General features: G+C 40.0%; 1 protein-coding gene across 1 annotated transcript in view; it reads right to left on the reverse strand.

Moving 5' to 3' along the window:
* LOC144517187 (plexin-A2-like) overlaps nt 1-20,623 on the reverse strand; it is a 93,452-nt gene that overhangs the window by 39,042 nt on the left and 33,787 nt on the right. The window contains exons 4-9 of the mRNA XM_078249109.1: nt 19,864-19,998; nt 11,955-12,055; nt 9,270-9,393; nt 8,026-8,179; nt 7,020-7,116; nt 3,842-3,956 (exon numbers count right to left, since the gene is read on the reverse strand). Of these exons, the coding sequence (XP_078105235.1) occupies nt 3,842-3,956; nt 7,020-7,116; nt 8,026-8,179; nt 9,270-9,393; nt 11,955-12,055; nt 19,864-19,998 (726 nt within the window). The remainder of the gene's footprint in view (nt 1-3,841; nt 3,957-7,019; nt 7,117-8,025; nt 8,180-9,269; nt 9,394-11,954; nt 12,056-19,863; nt 19,999-20,623) is intronic.

A 20,623-nucleotide genomic window follows, 5' to 3' on the forward strand; every position in this document is an offset into this window, starting at 1 on the left:
TGCACAGTGAGGATGAGACTCAGGAGGAGAGGGACAGAGATGAGGGAGTGAGGGTAGAACCTGCAGTAAGCAGAACTCCCCTTAAAACACTTTGCCCCTTGATAAAACTGAGCCAAAAACAAGTGGTGGACAAACTGTTGATGATAACACTACAACCAGTGATGGGAGTAACACGTTACAAAAGTAACGCAATTACAGTAGGCTAATGTATTCCTTTTTGCTGTAACGCAGTAATATAACGCATTACTAATAAAATTTGATAATATTATACCTGTTCTAATCTCAGTAACGCGAGTTACAACGCATTTTAACCCGACATTTAGTGAAGTCTGCGAGTGTTATTTCCTGTTGCTGGATTCAGTGGTTGAAATGACTGCAGAGACGGATACATTTGCGAGTTTTTTTACGCTGCGTTGAAGCGAGCTGTCTCGTCACTGTTCCCGTGGTCAGAGCCAGAAGCAGAGACGGTAGGCTAGGGACATCTGTGTCCTGTCAGTGCCGACAGCAATGTGACCGAGCAACTGACAGATAACAACATGTCGGGAATTAATGTTTAGTCTTGCTACATGTAATATCATTACATTTTATCAGCAGTGGAAAGTAACGTAGGTTACTTCAATTCAATTGTAAGGTGCTTTTAATTGAGTATTTTCATTTTCTCCTACTTATTAAGCTATTTCTACTCCACCACAATTCAGAGTCAAGTAGGCTATTGTACGATTTACCTAACTATTTATTTTATAGCTTTAGTTACTTTGCAGATTCAGATTAATAATACAAAATAATATGAATAAATTATGATGTATATAGTGGATAAAGATGAGACTTTGTTGATCCAGCGTTGAAATTCACAAGCTATCTGTCAAGTCATACTTCTGCTTTTATTTTGGTGAAAGTAACTCAAAAGTAACGCAAAAGTAGTGTAAAGCATTACAATTCAGAGACAGTAATATTGTAATATAACTAATTACTCTCAAATGACAGTAAGTAATCAATAATGTATGAATAAAGTACCTTGCCCAACACTGATGAGGAGTATACCCTTTTATTGTATTAATAAATGGCACTTTTTTGAGGTATTTAATGTGTCAACTCTCACTGATTCTTGCTTACTCATTACATGGCGTTAGTAGTTTTAAAGAGTAGGAGTTGGTATACATATTCACAGGGAGCGCAAGGACGGGTGGTATTTGTGATCTTATGTGGTGGGCCGGTTTGGGCCAAAATGCCAGAGCCGATTTTCGGTCCCAGTCCGTCCCTGGTAGGTATCTACTATCTATTTGTCTATTTATGTGTCCCTCTCTACTACGAATGTAGTACAGGGATTAATGGGACATACTAATTTCTAATCGAAATACAGTTTGCATTCAAATGCTACATGTTACACTTTCCACTACAGTAAACTTTATATAAGACTGAGACTATGCTCCATTGTGAACATGTACTACTATATATATATATACTGTATATATACACCATTATATTAGATTATTTAGAACTATACTTTCTGTCAATGTATTTATTAAATCTTTGATTATCTAAATTAATATTAACACTATTTTTTTAAGCATTTTGTAACCCTTTCACTGGCCCAATCAGTCATTTATAGCCAGCCTAGCGGTATGGCTCTAGGGATGGCAATGACAATCAGTCGTCCAACCCCTTCAGTCCAGACTGAAATATTCTAAAAACTATTGCCATTAAGTTTGGTACAGATATTCATGGTGCTCACAGGATGAATTATTTTTTTTCTTTTTCTTTTTGGACATTTTTAGGCCTTTATTTGACAGGACAGCTGTAGACATGAAAGGGGAGAGAGAGAGGGGGAATGACATGCAGCAAAGGGCTGCAGGTCAGAGTCAAACCCGGGCCCGCTGCATCGAGGAGTAAACCTCTATATATGGGCGCCCGCTAGTCTGGCTATCACCAGACCAAGCTCAATCTATTAAGATTGAACATTAGTCTGGGGAGTCTGCTCTGTATTTTCTACTGCACAAGAGGCATGATCAACGGGCATAGTTCAAATGACTCTCTACGCAATTGGATAGTCCTTCAACCAATCAGACCAACAATTCGGGTGACGTAGCAGCGAAAGCGGCATCAACGGGTTGCTGCGCGTTGGTGGCCGCTATGTTGAATGTAAACAAAAAGCTGCTTGGTCGCATCGTGTTAAACCCGCCAATAGAGGGCCAGGTGGATAAGCCAGTTTGCGATTGGTTCCCGCAGATTTGTAACGGAAGCAGGATAGATAAATGTGCAGGGGCCTGTTGCACAAAAGTAGAATGAAGAAATCCAGGATAACTGAAAAAGCGCAGCTTGACTTAGTGTGGTCCGCTCATCGCGGCTTAATCGGTTGCACGTTTGCCGAGCCAGGATGAGAAGGTGAAGCTATGTCAAGCAAGGTGTAGATAGCTGGGATAAGTGCACATTCACGGCTTTCTTAAATAGACCACGGTATCGATCACAGATTTACTGATGCAGAAATGGAGAAGACGCGTGCGGCATATGTTTCATCCGCTGAGCAGCAGCTTCCAATGGAAAATTACGAGGAGGTGAAACATATAATATGCAAAAAGGGAAACACGGCTGTTGTTATCAGACAGAGAGAAAAAAGGCCAACAGACAATAGCGGACCGACTGAATGTGTAAGTATTTAAAAAGATCTACTTAGGGCCTACTAGTCACTCCACATTTTTACAAAGTTGTACACTCTGTTTTAATTGCTTTTAATATGCTTGTTTTATGTGTTGGTTTTATTGCTGTATCTGTTTTTATGTGCTAAATGTGCTGGTTTTACTGTAAATTGTCTTTGAGTAGCCAGTAAAGCACTATATAAATAAAATGTTTTATTATTTAGCTTACTTTGCCTTAAAAGTGAGCAGAGGGAATTAATGTTCCTCGGTAAATTTACCCTAAGGACTAGGCTTAATTCCAAACCCTTATTCATAATGCGAGAATATGTTTTACAACCATATGCACCAATCTCTATAAGCAATAGTGACAAGTAATGCATGTTAATAAAAATAAAGCAGAACACATTCAGAAGACAACAGAATAACTGTTAAACACGTTTATTTCGGATCAGAGCAGCAGCTGATTTAACATCAGACTCCAGGATTAATCTTAGCCTGGCTGTTAGCCTGCTGTGGAGCAGGCTAGCTGCAAAGAATAAATCTCCATGGTTACTTGGCTGGGTTTAATTCAACTTCAACTTGAATATCCCGGCTTAATCCCTTATCCTGGTTTTGTGCAACAGGCCCCTGGTTTCCAGCCTGAGCTGCAGGGCGAAATCAAATCGCCGGCAGATCAGGCTAGGTTTACCCAGTCTAGGCGCCCGCTCTACCAACTGAGCAATCCGGGCGCCCCACAGGATGAATTCTAATGACTTTAGGGATCCCCTGACTTTCCACCATGGGTTGAATATTTTTGGTATTTAATAAAAAAGTATTTTAGTCTTAACTATTGAAAAGATTGCCATTACATTTGGTACAGACAACTTGTAATAACTTTGATGATCCTCTAACTTTTCATTTAGTGCCATCATCAGGTCAATATTCAAAATTGTCCAGTACGTTGGTTTATTGTTGTTGTTAATGTGAGCATGTTAGCATGCTGATATTAGCATTTACCCACAATACTGTTGTGCCTAAAATAGACGCCAGCATGGCTGTAGACTCTAAGCTTGCTTGAGTCTTTGGTGTGGCTTTAGTTTTACATTTAGAACTTGGATTGTGCCTGTAAGGTGTGTCGCAGAGAAACAGATAAAGGGTGCTCTGGAAAGCTACACTTTAATCAGCTAATGAAACTGTAACTCTCTTTATGTTAATGGGAAAGGCAGTACCTCTGAGGCATTGACTCTTCCCTCCTGGAAAGAACAGCTGCTGGGGTCATGGGTGCACAGGTTGCGGTATTTACACCAGTGGCAGCGGAAAGTGCTGTTTACACAGGACAGACATCTGCAGGACGAAATGAACACATTACTACATTCAGCAACCTTTTAATGATGCCTACTGTATATTGAGTTGCTCTGTATTCGCGTAGTATGTAAAAAAGATGAATCCCTCTTTGTTTCCTACCCATCATCTAGGCTACATATTCCTCTCTGGGGTGAAGAAGGTTGTAAAAGGGAGACTGATGAAGGATTATAGCTTTCTGCTGAGTTTATCATGCCAGCGATGTCCCCATTTTCTATGCAGACAGCAGTGAATGGTAGTCTTTTGGTCGTATATGACCATAAATGACCTTAAGTCTTTCAGGTGTAACTATTGAAGTGTCCCTGTCACTTAAAATCGTTTTAAAGCAATTAAAATTAAACAGTGTTATATAAAAAGATGTAAAGGTCATACAGTGTCCTTGTTCTGAGCTTTTCATTTCATAATTCATGAATCTTTTTTTTTTTACATTATGTTGATTTGTATTTCTGATTTCTGACTACAGTACATTTCACCTCTCATCTAACTCTGGATTATATACTAAAGCTTGAATGAAAGTGACAACTAAAATATCTGATGGGTAGAATTGCACAACCTCTTTGGCTCTGATTCAGTGAACTACAGCCAACGTTGTGGATTAAAGTTGGGCTGAAACAACCCTGATAGACTGGATTTAGTCACTTTTCGTTCAGCAAACATGGAGCTGATTTTCATCCAATTTTTGGTGGAGACCTGAGACTTAAAGAGATAAGTGAATAGCGATGGGTGATGCACAGCTGTTGATATACAGTAACAAACAGAGCAATTGGAGAGCTGAAAATTGAACATGTTCTATTTGTCTTTGTGGGGGGGGCAGAGACTTTGCTGTGTATAATAGAGGTGTACCACTGTGCAGAAACCTGATCCCTGCACTATCAAAGTCTGTTCTCCTGAATTTGGTCATGCAATAAGATGAAACCATGAGGAAACTATAAAACCACTAGCAGCACTCCAATACTATGGCTCATAGCAAACTACAAATGGCAATAAATGTAGTGCAGTGCCATTACAATTTTATATTAATTAGCTGCCTAGGGCCAGTATGGACATACAAGTGTGTGTGTGTGTGTGTGTGTGTGTGTGTGTGTGTGTGTGTGTGTGTGTGTGTGTGTGTGTGTGTGTGTGTGTGTGTGTGTGTGTGAATTTAGGGGGTTGGGTATTAATAGAACCGGACTGGCAGGGAGCAGCAAACACTGGATAATTAATTATGGAGGGTGATGTGGTGGTATAAGGGAGGTGGAGGAGGTGGTGCTGGGTTAGGAGTGTGTTTGGTTTGAAATATTAATCACAGGAGTTCACAGGGTCACTCTGCAGCTAATGAAGGCTGTATTGGTGTGGGGCAGATGTGATGAGTTTCCAACTGTTACTCTCTAATGGCTTAATATGGTTATATTAGGGCATTCATGTCACAGTCAAAGAATAGGTGACATGTATATCCACTGTGAGCTAATTTTCAGGGTTTGGCTATGAATAAATCATTCAATAGGGAACTTTGTTTGGTTTTGAGGATCAAAACCGACTCAGAGCTAGCTTTCTTTCTATTAGACAAGTAACGTTACATGCATGTGAAATATATTGTGATATTGTGGTTTTAGTTGGCTAATGTTAGCTTGGTCGCTAACGCGGACGAACTGCTAGCCAGCTAACGTAGCAAAGTACTGTCTTGAGTGTATAACGTCAGCTAATTCATCCAGATTCCCGGGGCTGATCTGACTGGTAAATTTGTAAGCTTGCCATTTTCAAATTAGTTTATCAGCTAATGTTACGAAGCAACCAACGCTAGATCCATGCCACGCAGCTAAGATACAGCTAGCTGACTAACCTTAGCTTCATGTGACTGTTTTGGCCGATGCCCAGGATGCTTACTCTTGCCTACGGAGTGCGGGAATGTGCGCGAGAGCAAGGAACAGGATGCTGACTGCAGTTCACCTAACCAGTGTCATTAATAACAAGGATTTTTTGCAAATCCCACATATTACCTTTAAAGATTGATCCAACTCTCAGTAGCCTCAAAATAGAGAGAAAGTGTTTCTTTCCCTCTCTCATCTTACTGTAGGCTACCGTTCAGAATGTGGATGAAAATGTAATAATTTCACGATAAATGTCTTTCAAGAAACTAATTCAACATTGTGTCATTTTACCTTTTTGGAGATTTGTTAACTGCGCAACTCATTAAGTTGCTGATTAGCAGACATCTTTTAAAGCTGACAAATGCTGCTAATTGACATTCATCCTAATAAGATCCACCTTTGTAGCAATGTTTGTAATTGCTATTTAGATTTAGAAACACTCAGTCATAGTTTGTTACGGTAAATACAGTTTACATTAGCATAATGGCTCAAAGTCAAAGCAGTTTCCCTGCCCAGTCAGAAAGAGCTTATATTGGTAAGACAAAACAGATGAGTATTTAAATTAAAGTCCTCTTTAATTTACATTATTTTATCCCCCCTCAAGGCACCAGAGCAAGGCTAAAAATCCAAAAATGCTCAATACATACAATTCTCTGGTGAGGCCACTTGGGACAAAGTCAAGGCAGAAAGGAATGTGTGTGTTTGAGTCTACTGCTTATCTATTCAGGGGGCCTCGGGGACTGCTGGCCTATACAGCGAAGCACACTCAGTTACACCAGTAAAACTGCTCTATTACGAACACTGCAAGTCTACTAGGCAGTTTCTAGGTGGGACAATGAATAAGGTGTTGCATTAAAAGAGCATATGCTTCAGGTATTAAAAAAAAATAAAGATCATTGGGTATTTTTCAGTAACTGACAGAACAACTGTAGCTATTTGTATTTAGCAGTAAGCCCACAAACCAGTTTAAACAAAGTTGAAACAAACAGGCCATGGCAAATGCATCATGTTGATTTAAATGAAACCTGACAGATAAATTGAACTCAGAGGTTATCTAACAGCCCAATCTTAAGTGGAATTGTGAGCATCAGTACATCATTGCCCTAAATTAAGTCGTGCTCCTCCATCTATTGAACAAATCAAAGTGTGTGTGGGGGGAGGAGAGAGGGAGGGGCTTGGCGGTGGCAGCTGGACTCACGTATGATGGGTGCTGCAGTTGTAGAACTTCACCTCTGTGCTGGCAACCATTTGACCTGTCTCCTTTGAGTTCAGACGAAGCTCTACGCCAGCCCAGTCTGAGAGAGAGAGAGAGAGAGAGAGAGAGCATAATGAGTGAAAGGACGGAAAGAGGGAATTAAAAATATGCGGGAGAGTCAATGACAGAGAGAGAACAACGGGAAAAAGAGACAGAGAGAGAGAGAGAGAGAGAGAGAGAGAGAGAGAGAGAGAGAGAGAAAGATGAAAGAGATGGGTCAAAGAACGAAAACATTGAACGAAAAGAGGAGGTCAAATTGAGAAAAAAAATGTTAATACTTTTATCACACTTCTGTAAAGAGCCACCTGGTGTCTGCGTCACTGCAAGGGCACGTTGCTGTTGTCGTGGGAATGCCTTCAGTCAGAAACTTCAATTGAAGGATTACTGTGTATGCTCTGAGAAAATTCTACTGCTCCTTGGTACTTATCAAACTCTTTGGATAAACAAAAAATGCAAGGTGGTCCATCTGAAAAGACGGCTGTTTTTTGTGTCTGGAATATTGGTATTCTTAGTTTTTCACCTGACATTGGCATCACCATTACTCTGTATATTTAAAGTTCCCATGGCATGAAAATGTCACTTTATGAGGTTTTTTAACATTAATATGAGTTCCCCCAGCCTGCCTATGGTCCCCCAGTGGCTAGAAATGGCGATAGATGTAAACCGAGCCCTGGGTATCCTGCTCTGCCTTTGGGAAAATGAAAGCTCAGATGGGCCAATCTGGAATCTTCTCCTTATGAGGTCATAAGGAGGAAGGTTACCTCCCCTTTCTCTGCCTTGCCCGCCCAGAGAATTTGGCCCACCCATGAGAAAGAGAGAGACATCATGGCTTGCAAACAAGCAAAGTGGCAGTTGGTCAAGGCCACACCCCCCATAGGCAACTTTATTTTTAAAGTTATATTTATTTTTATATTATCCGTTTGTTTTGATACATGATATCTGAGCTCACCTTGTCCTTCTGGTATCTGAGGGACTTCCTTCCCAGCCGGGGACAGACACATAACCCTGTTCCCGTTGACGTGACCCTCCACTTGGGCCTGCTGGCCAAATGAGCAGGTGATTCCAGCAGAAAGGTCTGGAACATTATTCACCTCCAGCAGAAGCTTAAAAGAATAGGAGAGGGAGAAGATTGAATGTGCTGAACTTTGTGCATTGGCACATGGTGAATACTGTGACAGTGCTTTCAAAGTAAAATGTAATAATAAAAGGGTTAAAGAAATAGTTCAACATTTGGGGAAATATGCTTATTTGTTTTCTTGGCACACTTATATCTAACTGTATCTATCTAAATGTAACTGTACTTATATCTAACTGTAATATGAAGCCTGGAGCTAGAAGGTGGTTAGCTTAGCACTCCCTGTTCCAATACTAGAAACAAGGAGAAGCTGCATTTTATTGCATTTGTCTCTGTCCAAAGGCAACACAATTTGCCTATCAGCACTTCTTAAAATCACTAATTAACACATTAAATCTTGTTTGTATAATCCATATCGAGGCCGAACTGTAAAAAAAGGACTAAATTTACTCCAGGAAGTTACTGCTCCTGGCTAAGAAATAGTCTGACAGACAAGCCCCTTAATCTGTTGTTTTTACACTTGTGTTTTTGTAAAGATTAAACAAACAAGAAATAAAATGTTAATTAGTGAGCTCAAGAGGTGCTGGTAGGCAGGGTTTGTTATGTTTGGACAGTGCCAGGCTAGCCTCTTCCGCTGTTTTTTTGTGCAAAGCTAAGCTAGCCAGCTGTTGGCTCCAGCAGCATATTTAACAGACAGATAGAGAGTGGTATAAATCATTTAACTCTTGGCAAGAAAGCCAGTTAAGTGTATTTCCCTAAATGTCAAACAATTCCCTTAAAATAACCCATAGCTCCTGCTGTACTTGCCTCCGCTGTGCTCTTGGCTACTGTATGAAAACAGTTGAATTAAGCTTTTAGGAAATATAATCAACCTTTTTGCAGATGCATCAGAGATGCTGACACAGTAGCTCACAGCCGCAAAAACAACTCCCACCTTTTTTTGAACATTTGTCCCCACAGTACATGTGTTTGAACCAAAATAAATAGAGTGAGTGTCCTACAGGGAGATTCAATCTTCTCTGCTTGTACTTACTGTACATGTGGCTATACAAGGCTACTCTCAGTGATTGCTCATAAACATTGTGCAGTGGGATTTGTGTAATGATAAGCAGACTCACAGGGACACTATGTGCTGAGACAGCCATGCTGTCCGGGTGAGCGATAACCTTCACACAGTGGTCAATGTCCGTGGCGAAACGGAATGTCTCCTCTGCCCTCAGACACAGATCCCTCCTCGAGCACCTGTGGAGCATTAAAAAAGTTGTAACAGTGCAGCAAGTTTAGTGATGAATTACATACTGAAATATCTCGACAACTACTGGATGTATAAAGTTTGTGCAGACATGCATGGTGCCCAGAGGATGAATCCTATTGACTGAATGCTGATCCTGTGCCTTTCCTTTTGGCGCCACCATGAGGTTCACATTTGCAACTTTGAGTGAAATATTTCAACTATTGGATGGATTGTCATGAAATTTGGTACATTTTCTGGATGAATTTCAATTATTTTGGTGACATTTCATCTTGTGCCATTATCAAGTCAAAATTTCAGTTGTACAAAACTTTGGTTGGAATTACAAACCTACAAAAATAATGGCATTTCCATCAGCCACCGCTTTACTTTGTGCTTAGTGCTAATGAGCAAATGTTAGCATGCTGATGTTAAACCAAGATGGTGAACACGGTAAACATTATACCTGTTAAACATCAGCTTGTTAGCATGGCTGTAGAGACCTACAGTATTGTTAAATTTGTACATCAACAGCATGAAAGTAAAGCTATTAGTGAATGTCTTGTCTGAATCAAAGCTGAGGTGACATCTGTAGTGATTAAAAAGTGCTCCCTGAATCTAATTATAAAATATGGACATATAGTAGATATCACATTAATTTCTAAAGCTGTGTAACACTTTTCTTTTTTAACTTGACCACAAAATAAGATTGTCCATGTTTAGATTGTTTTTGGTCATGGTCATCTCCTGTACATGGCTTTCAGTCAGCTCGGTCAGATTCCTACCTTTACATTTTTACTGTGCTTTTCTGCAGAGCACATTACACCGAGTGCACCAGTAGAATAAGCTTTAGCTCCAAGATCCCAACAGGCAATTAAAAGTAAGAAGTGAAGGGGTCGACACCATAGTGCGACCTTAAACAATTCTTGTAAGAGAGAAGTGCAAGTAAAAGTACATTTAAAGTTATGGCAAGGAGTAGTAGAAAGGATTTTTGAAACGTTGAGCAATTTTTCCAGTTTCAAAAATGGGGATTTGTTGTTGAGATTGTTTTAATGTGGTTGTATGTATTGATACTGATTTATTTGAAAGATGCCTTATATGAGTTAGGTTTGTGAAGACTCATAGCAACAGGCATTAAAAAGAACAAGAGTCTCTCAGCTGTAGAGTTAAATTCGCAACGGCAAACTCAGAGTATTTTGGCTGTACACCATCATCTCTTTCTTTTAAATGTGTAATGCGCACAGCAAGGGGAGAGAGTACTTAATACACTCTGAGATGCTGCTGAGGGGGTGGCACCTCCTGAGAGAGCTCAAAGAGCACCGAGGCCTCTGCTGTAATTACAACACAATATAAAGGCGGAATGGAAACGCTGTGAGAGCTGATGCTGGCTGGGCTCCTTGAGGCGGACTAGAGCCACAGGAGTATAGATAGTCACCTTCTGATCGCTCATCAACTGAAGTGGCTCTGAAAAAAAGGACACCTTTCATGTCAGATTTTTTTCATTGCCTTTTGTTTTTCTCCTTTCATTCACCACGTTTTGTCTGATGGAGCCATTTGTTCCATTTTTGTCAAGCTTTGTGCCTGTTCAGCTACGCCCCCCCACACACACACACACACACACAGATAGGTGCTTTGGTGCACCGTGCCAGGGGTGAGAGACCCTCCATGAGAGTCATTCAGAGGCTAGAAAAAGACCCCAATCAGGATTAAATAGACAGAATAATAAAGTAGCCTCCTTCTGCAATGTGAGGGATCATGATTGACTTTGGGCTTACTTGAGGGAGTAGCAGCCTATCTGTTCACTGATAAGTGTAAGGCATTAACTTAAATAAGCAGCGTAATGGGTCTTGCCGACAAAGTCAGCACTTAGGGAAAAAAAGGAAAAACAACTGCTTAATGAGGTAATTTGGATTAAGAAGAAACAAAAATGTTTCCTCTCACTTCACTGGCGATACACTGAGAGCTGCAATTTAAATAATGCTGATCATCGTTAAGATATTGCTCGCTGAAATGCAGACGTCATATGATGACACAGGTAAATCCCCGGCTGAGGTCAGCTTCAAACACAGAGCCTGGTTCAGAAACACAGTGTTTTAATCTCACGATTCCCCTCTGCTCCATATCGAGGTATAATGCAAGCTAACCCGGGGGTCAGATAATTAAAATGGAAGAGATAAGCTTGCTCTGTCAGGTCCAAAATGTTCCCCGGGTATATAGAGGTGCAGTTGGACTGACAGGCTAATCCCTACACCATTAACACCAGTCGTCCTCCTGCCTGACAGACAATTAAATCTGGTGGGCGTGTAGTTTCTGCTGTCCTGAATAGCGCTATTTAAGAGGGATCACACTATCCAACAACCACTTTCTGGTTTTCCGTTTTTCCCGCCAGCTGTTGATAATGGTGACCTCCATGGAGCACAATATCTCTGTTATATTAAATCACATGAGCATGTGCTTAGCCTTATTTATGGCTTTCTATGAGCTGTTTGGTAAACAGTTATGTTGTGGTTTTAATCCCTTGGCTGTGATGTGTGTAAGTGAGCATGGGAGAAGATCAGGGAAACAGACTCACATGTTGTACAGGACACACCAGCCACAGTGGGGATCCTCAGAGCTCAGGCACTCAGCACATGTACCGTACTGCTCACAGGCCTCCACGGGGACCTGGGCCACCTAAACCAGAGGAAGGACAGGGAGGGTTAAAATGTGGAGTAGCACGCGTTAAGGAAAATGTATGGACATGATTCCAGCGGCAGCTGAATTGAGTTTACTGCACAGAGAAAAGGAAGCCCGATTTGGTCCTTTTGTTGTGTACATATCATACAATCTTTATTTTTATTTCAATTTTCATTTTTCTCACATTTTCACTTTCACTGTATAGTGTAGATGCAAACAGGAAACACAGGAAGAGAGAGAGGGTTTATGACATGCAACAAAGGTCTCTGGCTGGAATTGAGAGAGTTGAACCAGTCTCCCAAAGGGTTAGGGTTCCCTGAATAGATCTGGTTAATGAATCTGAATCTAGATTTTGGGTTATTGCAGCTTCCAGAATTTAACATGGTTAATTCACCACTGTACAACTACCTTTCTGTCCTGCCACATTCATGCAGTTGTTTGATAAGCATATATATATATATATATATATATATATATATATATATATATATATATATATATATATATATATATATTAGGGCTGTCAATCGATTAACATTTTTAATCTAATTAATTACATACTCTGTGATTAATTAATCAAAATTAATCGCATACATAATTAACGGTGCCTGAACTGAACTTTTTAAGAAAGTAAAAAAAGAAAAGAAAAAAAAGGGTACTAAACAACAGTTGGTGACATTAAAGAACGGCTGGTTTATTGCTAAGGCCATATGGTCAAAATTAAATGATTTAATAATAATGAATAACAATAACTAATTTCACTAGTAAATTGCTCTTGAACGACAAAAACAACCACCAGATGGTAAAGGACATTTACAATAACTTCAAATGCACCACGAGGCTGTAGTTTACCAGTTTCATTGAACGCACCGTCTGTATTGTTTCTCCGATGGCAGCTGCAGATTGTTACATAGCGGTGTTGAATCCTCTACAGTAAAACACAGTCAAACTTTACACCGTTTAGCGTTAGCTGTCAGCATTTAACCCTGTTTAATCCAGCTACTAGCTAGCGGTAGGCTAACGTTAGCTGCTGTCGAGTATAGTGTTAACTAGCTAGCGGTAGGCTAACGTTAGCTGCATGCAGCGGGGTTTGTGTTTCCTGTAACGTCTGTTTCAGAGCAGCAGAGAGAAGCGCAGACATATCAGTGGCACCAGATTTTCGTCTGTATGCAAACGTCAATATGGAATGGATTAATCTGCGTTAATTTTTTTAACGCAGATTAATTAATCGAAATTAACGCGTTATTTTGACAGCCCTAATATATATATATAATAAAGTGAGACTGAAGTCCTATACTCTGTTTCTAAAGTAACTATGGTTTTATCAATTAAAAAAAGCTCTGGACCAACTCAAAACTTCTTAATTGGAAACAATTTTGACAATCGATTAATCATTTTAGTCATTTTTTAAGCAAAACTGAATTTTACAGCTATTCCGATGTGAGGTTTTGCTGCTAATCTTTGTCTTATATCGATGTAACTTGAATATCTTCTTTGTTTTGGTTTTGGACTGTTCTGATTTATTTTTTTAAAAAGGCATTTGAAGATGCCACCTAGGGCTTTGGAAATTGGGCTATTTTATAGTATTTTATAGCCAAGACGATTACTTACCTACATGGTATTTGTTTAAATATTGTCTGCTGAAGAAGAGTGAGCAGACTCAATCACAGGTGTGAAACAGAGGACTCTATGCCCCACTCACAGCATTGTGTAGACGTACAAAAGTCACATTCCACACGCAGCCTTAGTCCATCTTAAAAATTGCAATAAATATGCATTTATATCCTGAGAAGAGATAAAATATACATATATTTCAGAGGACTAACTAGTAAGGCGACTATATACTGTAGCCTATGTGTATATGATCAATTTCATCCAAAATGCAACGAATCCCACACAATCCAAAGAGAACTACAGTAGATGAAGTAAAATTCACTTTTACTTTGTTTGACCTGCACGTGTTTAAATAATAGTACTGTACAGAGGCCTTCTGATTTAAATGTAAATAATGTTATGTACTGTATAAAATGTTAATGCAAATGTCATTCTTCTGATTAAAGATTTCCAAATCTTTTCCAATCTTTGCCATTGACTGGAAATAAGGTCTACGAAGGCGTGCCACCAAAACATTTTGATAAATAATACGCAGTTCTGATGAGGAGAGACCATTTCATCATGTTGTCTATTTTGCAATATATGGAAGTCTCATCACAGCTCACACTGTGGAATATCTCCGAGGAAAACGACTTTGACACCAATTTGCAACATGCAGCATTGTGGTTCTGCCCACATGAGGAATTTTCAGATGTCAGAAAGCACATGATGTGACTCTACAACTATTTGAGAAGCATTTTTGCAGCAACATTCTTATTTAACTTTTCTTTTAAAAATTCATAAAAGATGTTCTTGCATTGGTAAAGCATGACGACTTGTAGACTCCTGCAATAGTAATTACACTGTTAGTACGCAGTGTAGGTTTATGCTGCTATTTTTCACACACACACACACACACACACACACACACACACACACACACACACACACACACACACACACACACTGACAGACAGGCAGCCATACACTCTGCTACTGCTGCCACTTCCATGCATGAATGTCTGGCAAAGCATAAGCTCTCCATTAGCTGCTGTGAGAGGCACTGCTGTCACACGGCCAGCACCACCCCTGCATACAAAACCAGGTTTGGAGCTGCACCCGGTTATTTTATACTTTGTTATTATTCAATGTCTGGACGTATGATGCAAGCAATTTCCTGATGTAAGCAATCACAAATGAAGAGTGGATTATGGATTAGAGTGTCTCTGGGGCTCCTGATAGCATAAGTGGGTGCTCTCTCAGGTCTGTGTTGGCAAAATGGATTATCTGCAGCGCCCTATGAAAGAACTTTCTCTTTTTTCCCCCAGCAGTTCAGAACCCATTCGGTGCATTCCATTAGCAAAATGATTTTGCAGTGTGGGAGGGGCTGAGGTTCTAAGTCCATATCTGACGCAGTGGGAATAATCCATGAATTGTTGTGGGCTAGAGCTCGTCTAAACTAACAAAGTTGGTCCGTGGCCGTTAGGCAGCGTGACCTTTACAAGGGGAGAGCTATGGATCTTCTGCTTTCCGCGAAGAATCAAATGTGACGCTCTCGCTGCACATCGGCGTTCATTTGTTTAGTGGAACTGGCCTGAGCAGGAACGCGCTGTGTTGAATCCAAATGAAATCAAAAGACATGACCTCAGGTTTTATGTTCACAAGGTCTAAAAAGCATCGCAGCTCAGCATGTGAATAAGCATCAGCCTGCATTATATTTTTTTCACGTTGGTTTAAGATGATGTTATAGTATTTTGCCTTTATTGGATAGCGACAGTTCAAGTACAGGTCAGAAGTGTCATAAAACATGCAACAAAGGTCCCTGGCCCAAATCAAACTGGGGACTCTCCTATTATATGGGTCTTACCCACTAGGCAATTTGTAGATCTTAATAAAACACTAAATATGACAAACTATGGCCTAAAGAATTAAGGTTGAATCAAATCCTCTCTGACAAAGGTAGCAGTCCAAATCACATTGACATTTATATTAATGCAAATTACTAATAATCCAGCCTTTAAGCTGCCTTTAATGAACACAATTTTCCACAAGCCCTGGACCATCACGTCACTACTAGTCCAAACTTGGCTGTAACAATAGGCGGACATGGCTGTAGACCTTTTTAGACAGCAGAGATAACAGCTAAAAAGTATTTTTTTTTTTGTATTACATTATATTGAGCTCTGGTGGGTATTATGGGCAAAGCAGAAACCAATAGTTACAAGTACCCGCGCTGCTGCAATGGTGAATTTTAAAAACGACTTAATAGTTGTTTAACGTTGTGCAGGTCACTAAGGGTTCAACTTCAAATATCAAGTATGAATAGAATAGAATATGGATAGTAAACCACAAGAAAGAAAGGTAAATGAAATGCTGAATGAGAGACTGCATTGAGCCATGGAACCTACTGTCGTGCAGGTGTTTCTTTTAGTGTCGAGCCAAATGACAGTCACCATATAATATATCTTATAAATGTAATGGTACACGGGAGTTGATCTAGCACACCTGTTCTCCCTCCCAACTTGTCACATACGGATGCTTAGTCAGTGGCCCTACGCGTCAAAGTGTGACAAAATATGTTATTGTGGAACGTTTTTCGTTTAAAGTTCATATTGTGGTGATGAGTTTAACTTCACAGTATAATCTACAATAAACTGATCTATCATCTTTCTACAATCGTGGATCACTAAATGAAGCCTTCATTCTCAGTTTATGTCCGATGTACTTTAGATTTCTCATTAGTCATTCATTATCAGTAGTATTTGCTCATCAAGCTTCTGTTTGTCTTGTCTTCTCTGAGATCATTTCTTCAGGAGAAACTGATCATTTAAAGCAAACGCAGAGACCCAATGAAATCCCCACGCTCCCGAGAGGCGGAATCTCAGTCTGGCTGATCATGCTTTGTATCATGGCAGAGTTGGATGATCACGTCCACTTTTCCAGCTTTGGGAATTACAAAATCCTTATCTTTTCACAACATCTGGGATGCCCTAATGCTCATTCTTGTCATGGGGTTATCCGGTCATATCCAGGATTTTTTGTTTTGTGGTACTCTGCAAGAAAATATATGATTCTGAATTGTTAGACCCAATTTTATTATTCAGCATTAGAAAAACCAATGAGTAGTTTCCTAAAATTAAAAAAAGAAAGAAAAAGAAAATCACTTTCAAACTCATGAATGAAAGAAAATGTAACCTAAGGCTAATTGTGAACTGCAGAGCACAAGCCATAACAATTGACAGATATGTGACATTTTAGAAATTAATTCTACAATTGTAGAATTTCAAGCATTACTGACTGTATTAACATGCAGTTACCTAGATCAGTTTATAGACAGTAGCTTCAGTCTGAAGATAATATATCCACACATGTGCAATGTTACATTAACCTTTTTCACTTTCTCAAAGCCTGTTACAGTAAGTGCACATGCTGTACAGCTGTGATTCCCAACCATGGGTATGTGTACCCATGAGGTATGAGTTGCCAATGGGTGTATATAGAAATAGTAGCTAATTTTAAAGAATTAGAAGATTTTATTTAGAAATCCAGATGTTTCTGTAAAAATCAACAACAAATAGGATTACAAATTGGTGTGGGGCCGATCTTTAGTAGGTTATATGTATTGTCACAATAACCAGTAAACTACCAGCTACACCTCCCACCAACCCAGGTCAAATAACACCTGAACACCATCTGCTGGGATTCAGAGTTCATCAAAATTAGTTAGCAAGTAAGCAGATAAGTTAAAATATAGTTAAAAGTGCTGATAAATGGTCGTAATGTCCATTGTCTGTAGTTCAATATAAACTTGACTGAACCTAATTAATAGTATAACATCCAGTTTAAAATCCATTCAAATGAGCGCATTTGGAACATGACGGATGGTGTTGGTAAACGGGTGCTTGAGCTCATCTGATAGAGCTGTGGAGTTATGTCGGTTGAAAAAAAGTTGGAAACCAGTGCTGTACAGCACTCTTACCTACAGGTGAGAGGGGGGAAAGACAGACAGAGAGCGCTAGAGAGAAACAAAGAAGTGGATTGGTGGGATTTCAAGCAATTATTCTACATTTTACAGAGTGGCACCTTGAGTGGCACCCCATTGCCCTGGAAAAAAAAACAGCAGTTTCCCCTTTTCTCCAAGGTTTAAAGCCTTCAGCCATGAGGTTATTGTGTGTTTGGATACTGAGCATTTCTATTCTCAGAAATCATTAAACTAAAGGCACACAGTGAGGAAAAAAGATTAACTGCTGTTTTCTTTCATATCAATAATGGTTGCCAAATGGTGTGTTGGTGCGGACACAGACACAAGCACAAGTATCCACACACACACACACACACACACACACACACTGATTCCCTCTTTTCTCTCCTCACTCTTCATCATCATGCTAACCCTGCGTGTTTCACTCGGCAGGAGACAGAGAGGCTCATTGTTATTCCACAAGGGTCGGCTGATCTCAGCCAAATCTGTCTGTGCCTCGCTCCTCATTCCACATCATTCCTGTATTGTTTGGCTCCCAGGAATCAGAATCTCATCTCTGGGATCTACTAGAAAATGTGGGAAATCTGTGAGTGAAGCCCTCTCCCTGGGGGATTCCACACCCGAGCCGAGCAAAGATGGAGAGGGAGACGGAAAGAGGAAGGCTTTACTTTGCTCCGAGCACCTTAGTGCTACAAAGCCAAAGCTGTTCTAATATTGAAAGAAAATGCCTGGCCAAGCTGCGTTTTAGTTTTTGCTCGGTTATTATGTGTCCCCGGAGGCGGAGTGAAGAGAGTAGCCGGCTATCTCCTTGAAGGAAGCATGTGTCTCCTTGAACGACCAGAGCTCATCAATAAGTGATGTTCTGTCTCTTCCAGTCTATCACACAGAAGGCAGAGCTGCCTTGATTTGTTTTAGAAGACAGTACCCAACACAATAGTGTCTCTATTCTGCCTCGCTCTTCAGATGACATCCCTTATTTTGTAAACTTAATGCTTTTATAGATTTTCGGACTGTCTTTCAAGCTTCCAGAAAATTGTTTTGGAGTTACTTGGAAATAACTGACACAACTGCAATCACCCCAATGCCCTTTGCCTGTCTGTCCTGTGACTCTGGCTCATCACATTCCAGCAGTCAGAAGACAACTGGGAGCAGTGATAGGGGCGCTTTCTTTTTGTTTTTTGTGGCCGCACTGACACCTAATCCCATTTCACATTGCCATGCAGCTGCGCAAAAATAATCACTTGATGGGAGTTGAAAGTGATTACCACTGTTCACTCTTATCTCCAATGAGTGCAGAGAATAACGTCCAACAACAACAACAACTGCTCGCCTCTGTGATGCCGGGCCAAGTGAGGAGCAGACGAGAAGGGGTATACAGCCACACAGAAAAAAGCCCCTAATGGTTTTTTATGGTGTGTGTGTGTGTGTCTCATGTACAAAAGATGCATGCACTGTAAGTCGATTCGCATGGATAAGTAATTAGAACAGTGGTCCATCCCCTTACACACAGCCTACATATTTAACAATCCCTACTGTAGACATGCAGTTTGTGCATGTTTGGGAGTTGCCACATTGGAGTTTGGGGATAAGTCATAATTATCTGGTCGGATTTCAAATAAATGGCATTAATTTATCATTTAACATAAATTAATGTTTTTGATTTTAAACTGTTTTGCTGCTAATTCCTGAGCCATATACAATAATAAGGCTAACTGTAAAGCTGGTATTTGTGCAGAAAAAAGCCAAACATTTCTTTTTTCAATATCCTGATAAACCGGATCCAAACAAATTCTCATAAAATAGGATTGACTTATGACTTATTGACTTATTGTTTGTATCTATATACACATGTAAATACTATATTTAGTGTTTGCTTGTACAATTTTCATTGACCCAATGGCACAAATGTTCCCATGCTGTACCTTTTTCAAGTCAAGTAAAACTACTAGGGCCCTTTGCTGCATGTCATTCCCTCTCTCTCTCCACGGCCTTTCCTGTCTGTCTTTCTCGCTATCACAGTAAAAACAGAAATGCCAAAATAAAATACACATAAAATACACTACATAAACAGTTTCTTGCTCAAGGACGTGTCAGAATAGCGAACGCTCGCTGTCACAGGGGCATGAACTCGGGGGGCTTTCAGCTGAAGGACCGTCTCGCTACTCACTACATCACTCTTCCGCTTAGCGTTTCTCCTGACAGCAGCAGCAAAATGAGGGTGTTTCCTCACCTGATTGTCAGACATGACATAGAGAGAGTTCCTGTCCAGGGAGAAGGCCATGTCCCGGAGGATGGGGCTGCTATCCTTCATCACGGTCACTGTCTCGTACAGCACTCCTCCCTCCAGAGGACCGTCCACTCTGATCTGTAGAGACACAGACGAATACAGAGACAGTGAATTCTAGCTGCAGGACACAGTGACTAATAGTTACTGTACTTTAGTAGAGTGGCATCTGTTGTTGACTGTGTATCAATTTAGTATGCCTAGTACGCTTCCTTTTGCATCTGTATGCGAGCTGCCACTTTCCTTTCTTGAGGGAAAATATTCTTTAAATATCAGCTTTATAAGAAATGAGCTCATAGGATGTTTTCAGTTTGATGACTGAATTTCAATTTTAGCTTTCTTTCTTGCTTCAAATGGTTATACAACTTTTTTATTCACTTTGGGGGATTGCTGCAATGCCTAACACTTCTGGTCATTTCAGTACATTGTGAAGCAAAAATATCTATTCACGAGTCACCAACATAGTATGAAATGTCTTCTTGTTCAAGCCTTTTACATTTTTCTCAATAATGACAAATAGACATACAGTTGTAAATAAACTCTCCTCCAGTATAGCACTCAAGTAGCTTAATAATAGAGAAGCTAATAGTGAGCAGTAGCGATATGGAGATAATCAAATATCATTATATATTGCAGCAATATTGTAGGGTTGACTATTGGTGCTTTCACAAAATATTTACACAATGAGAGTTTTGATAAATAATCA

This window comes from Sander vitreus, chromosome 4 (assembly GCF_031162955.1).
Source record: "Sander vitreus isolate 19-12246 chromosome 4, sanVit1, whole genome shotgun sequence".
Lineage (NCBI taxonomy): Eukaryota > Metazoa > Chordata > Actinopteri > Perciformes > Percidae > Sander > Sander vitreus.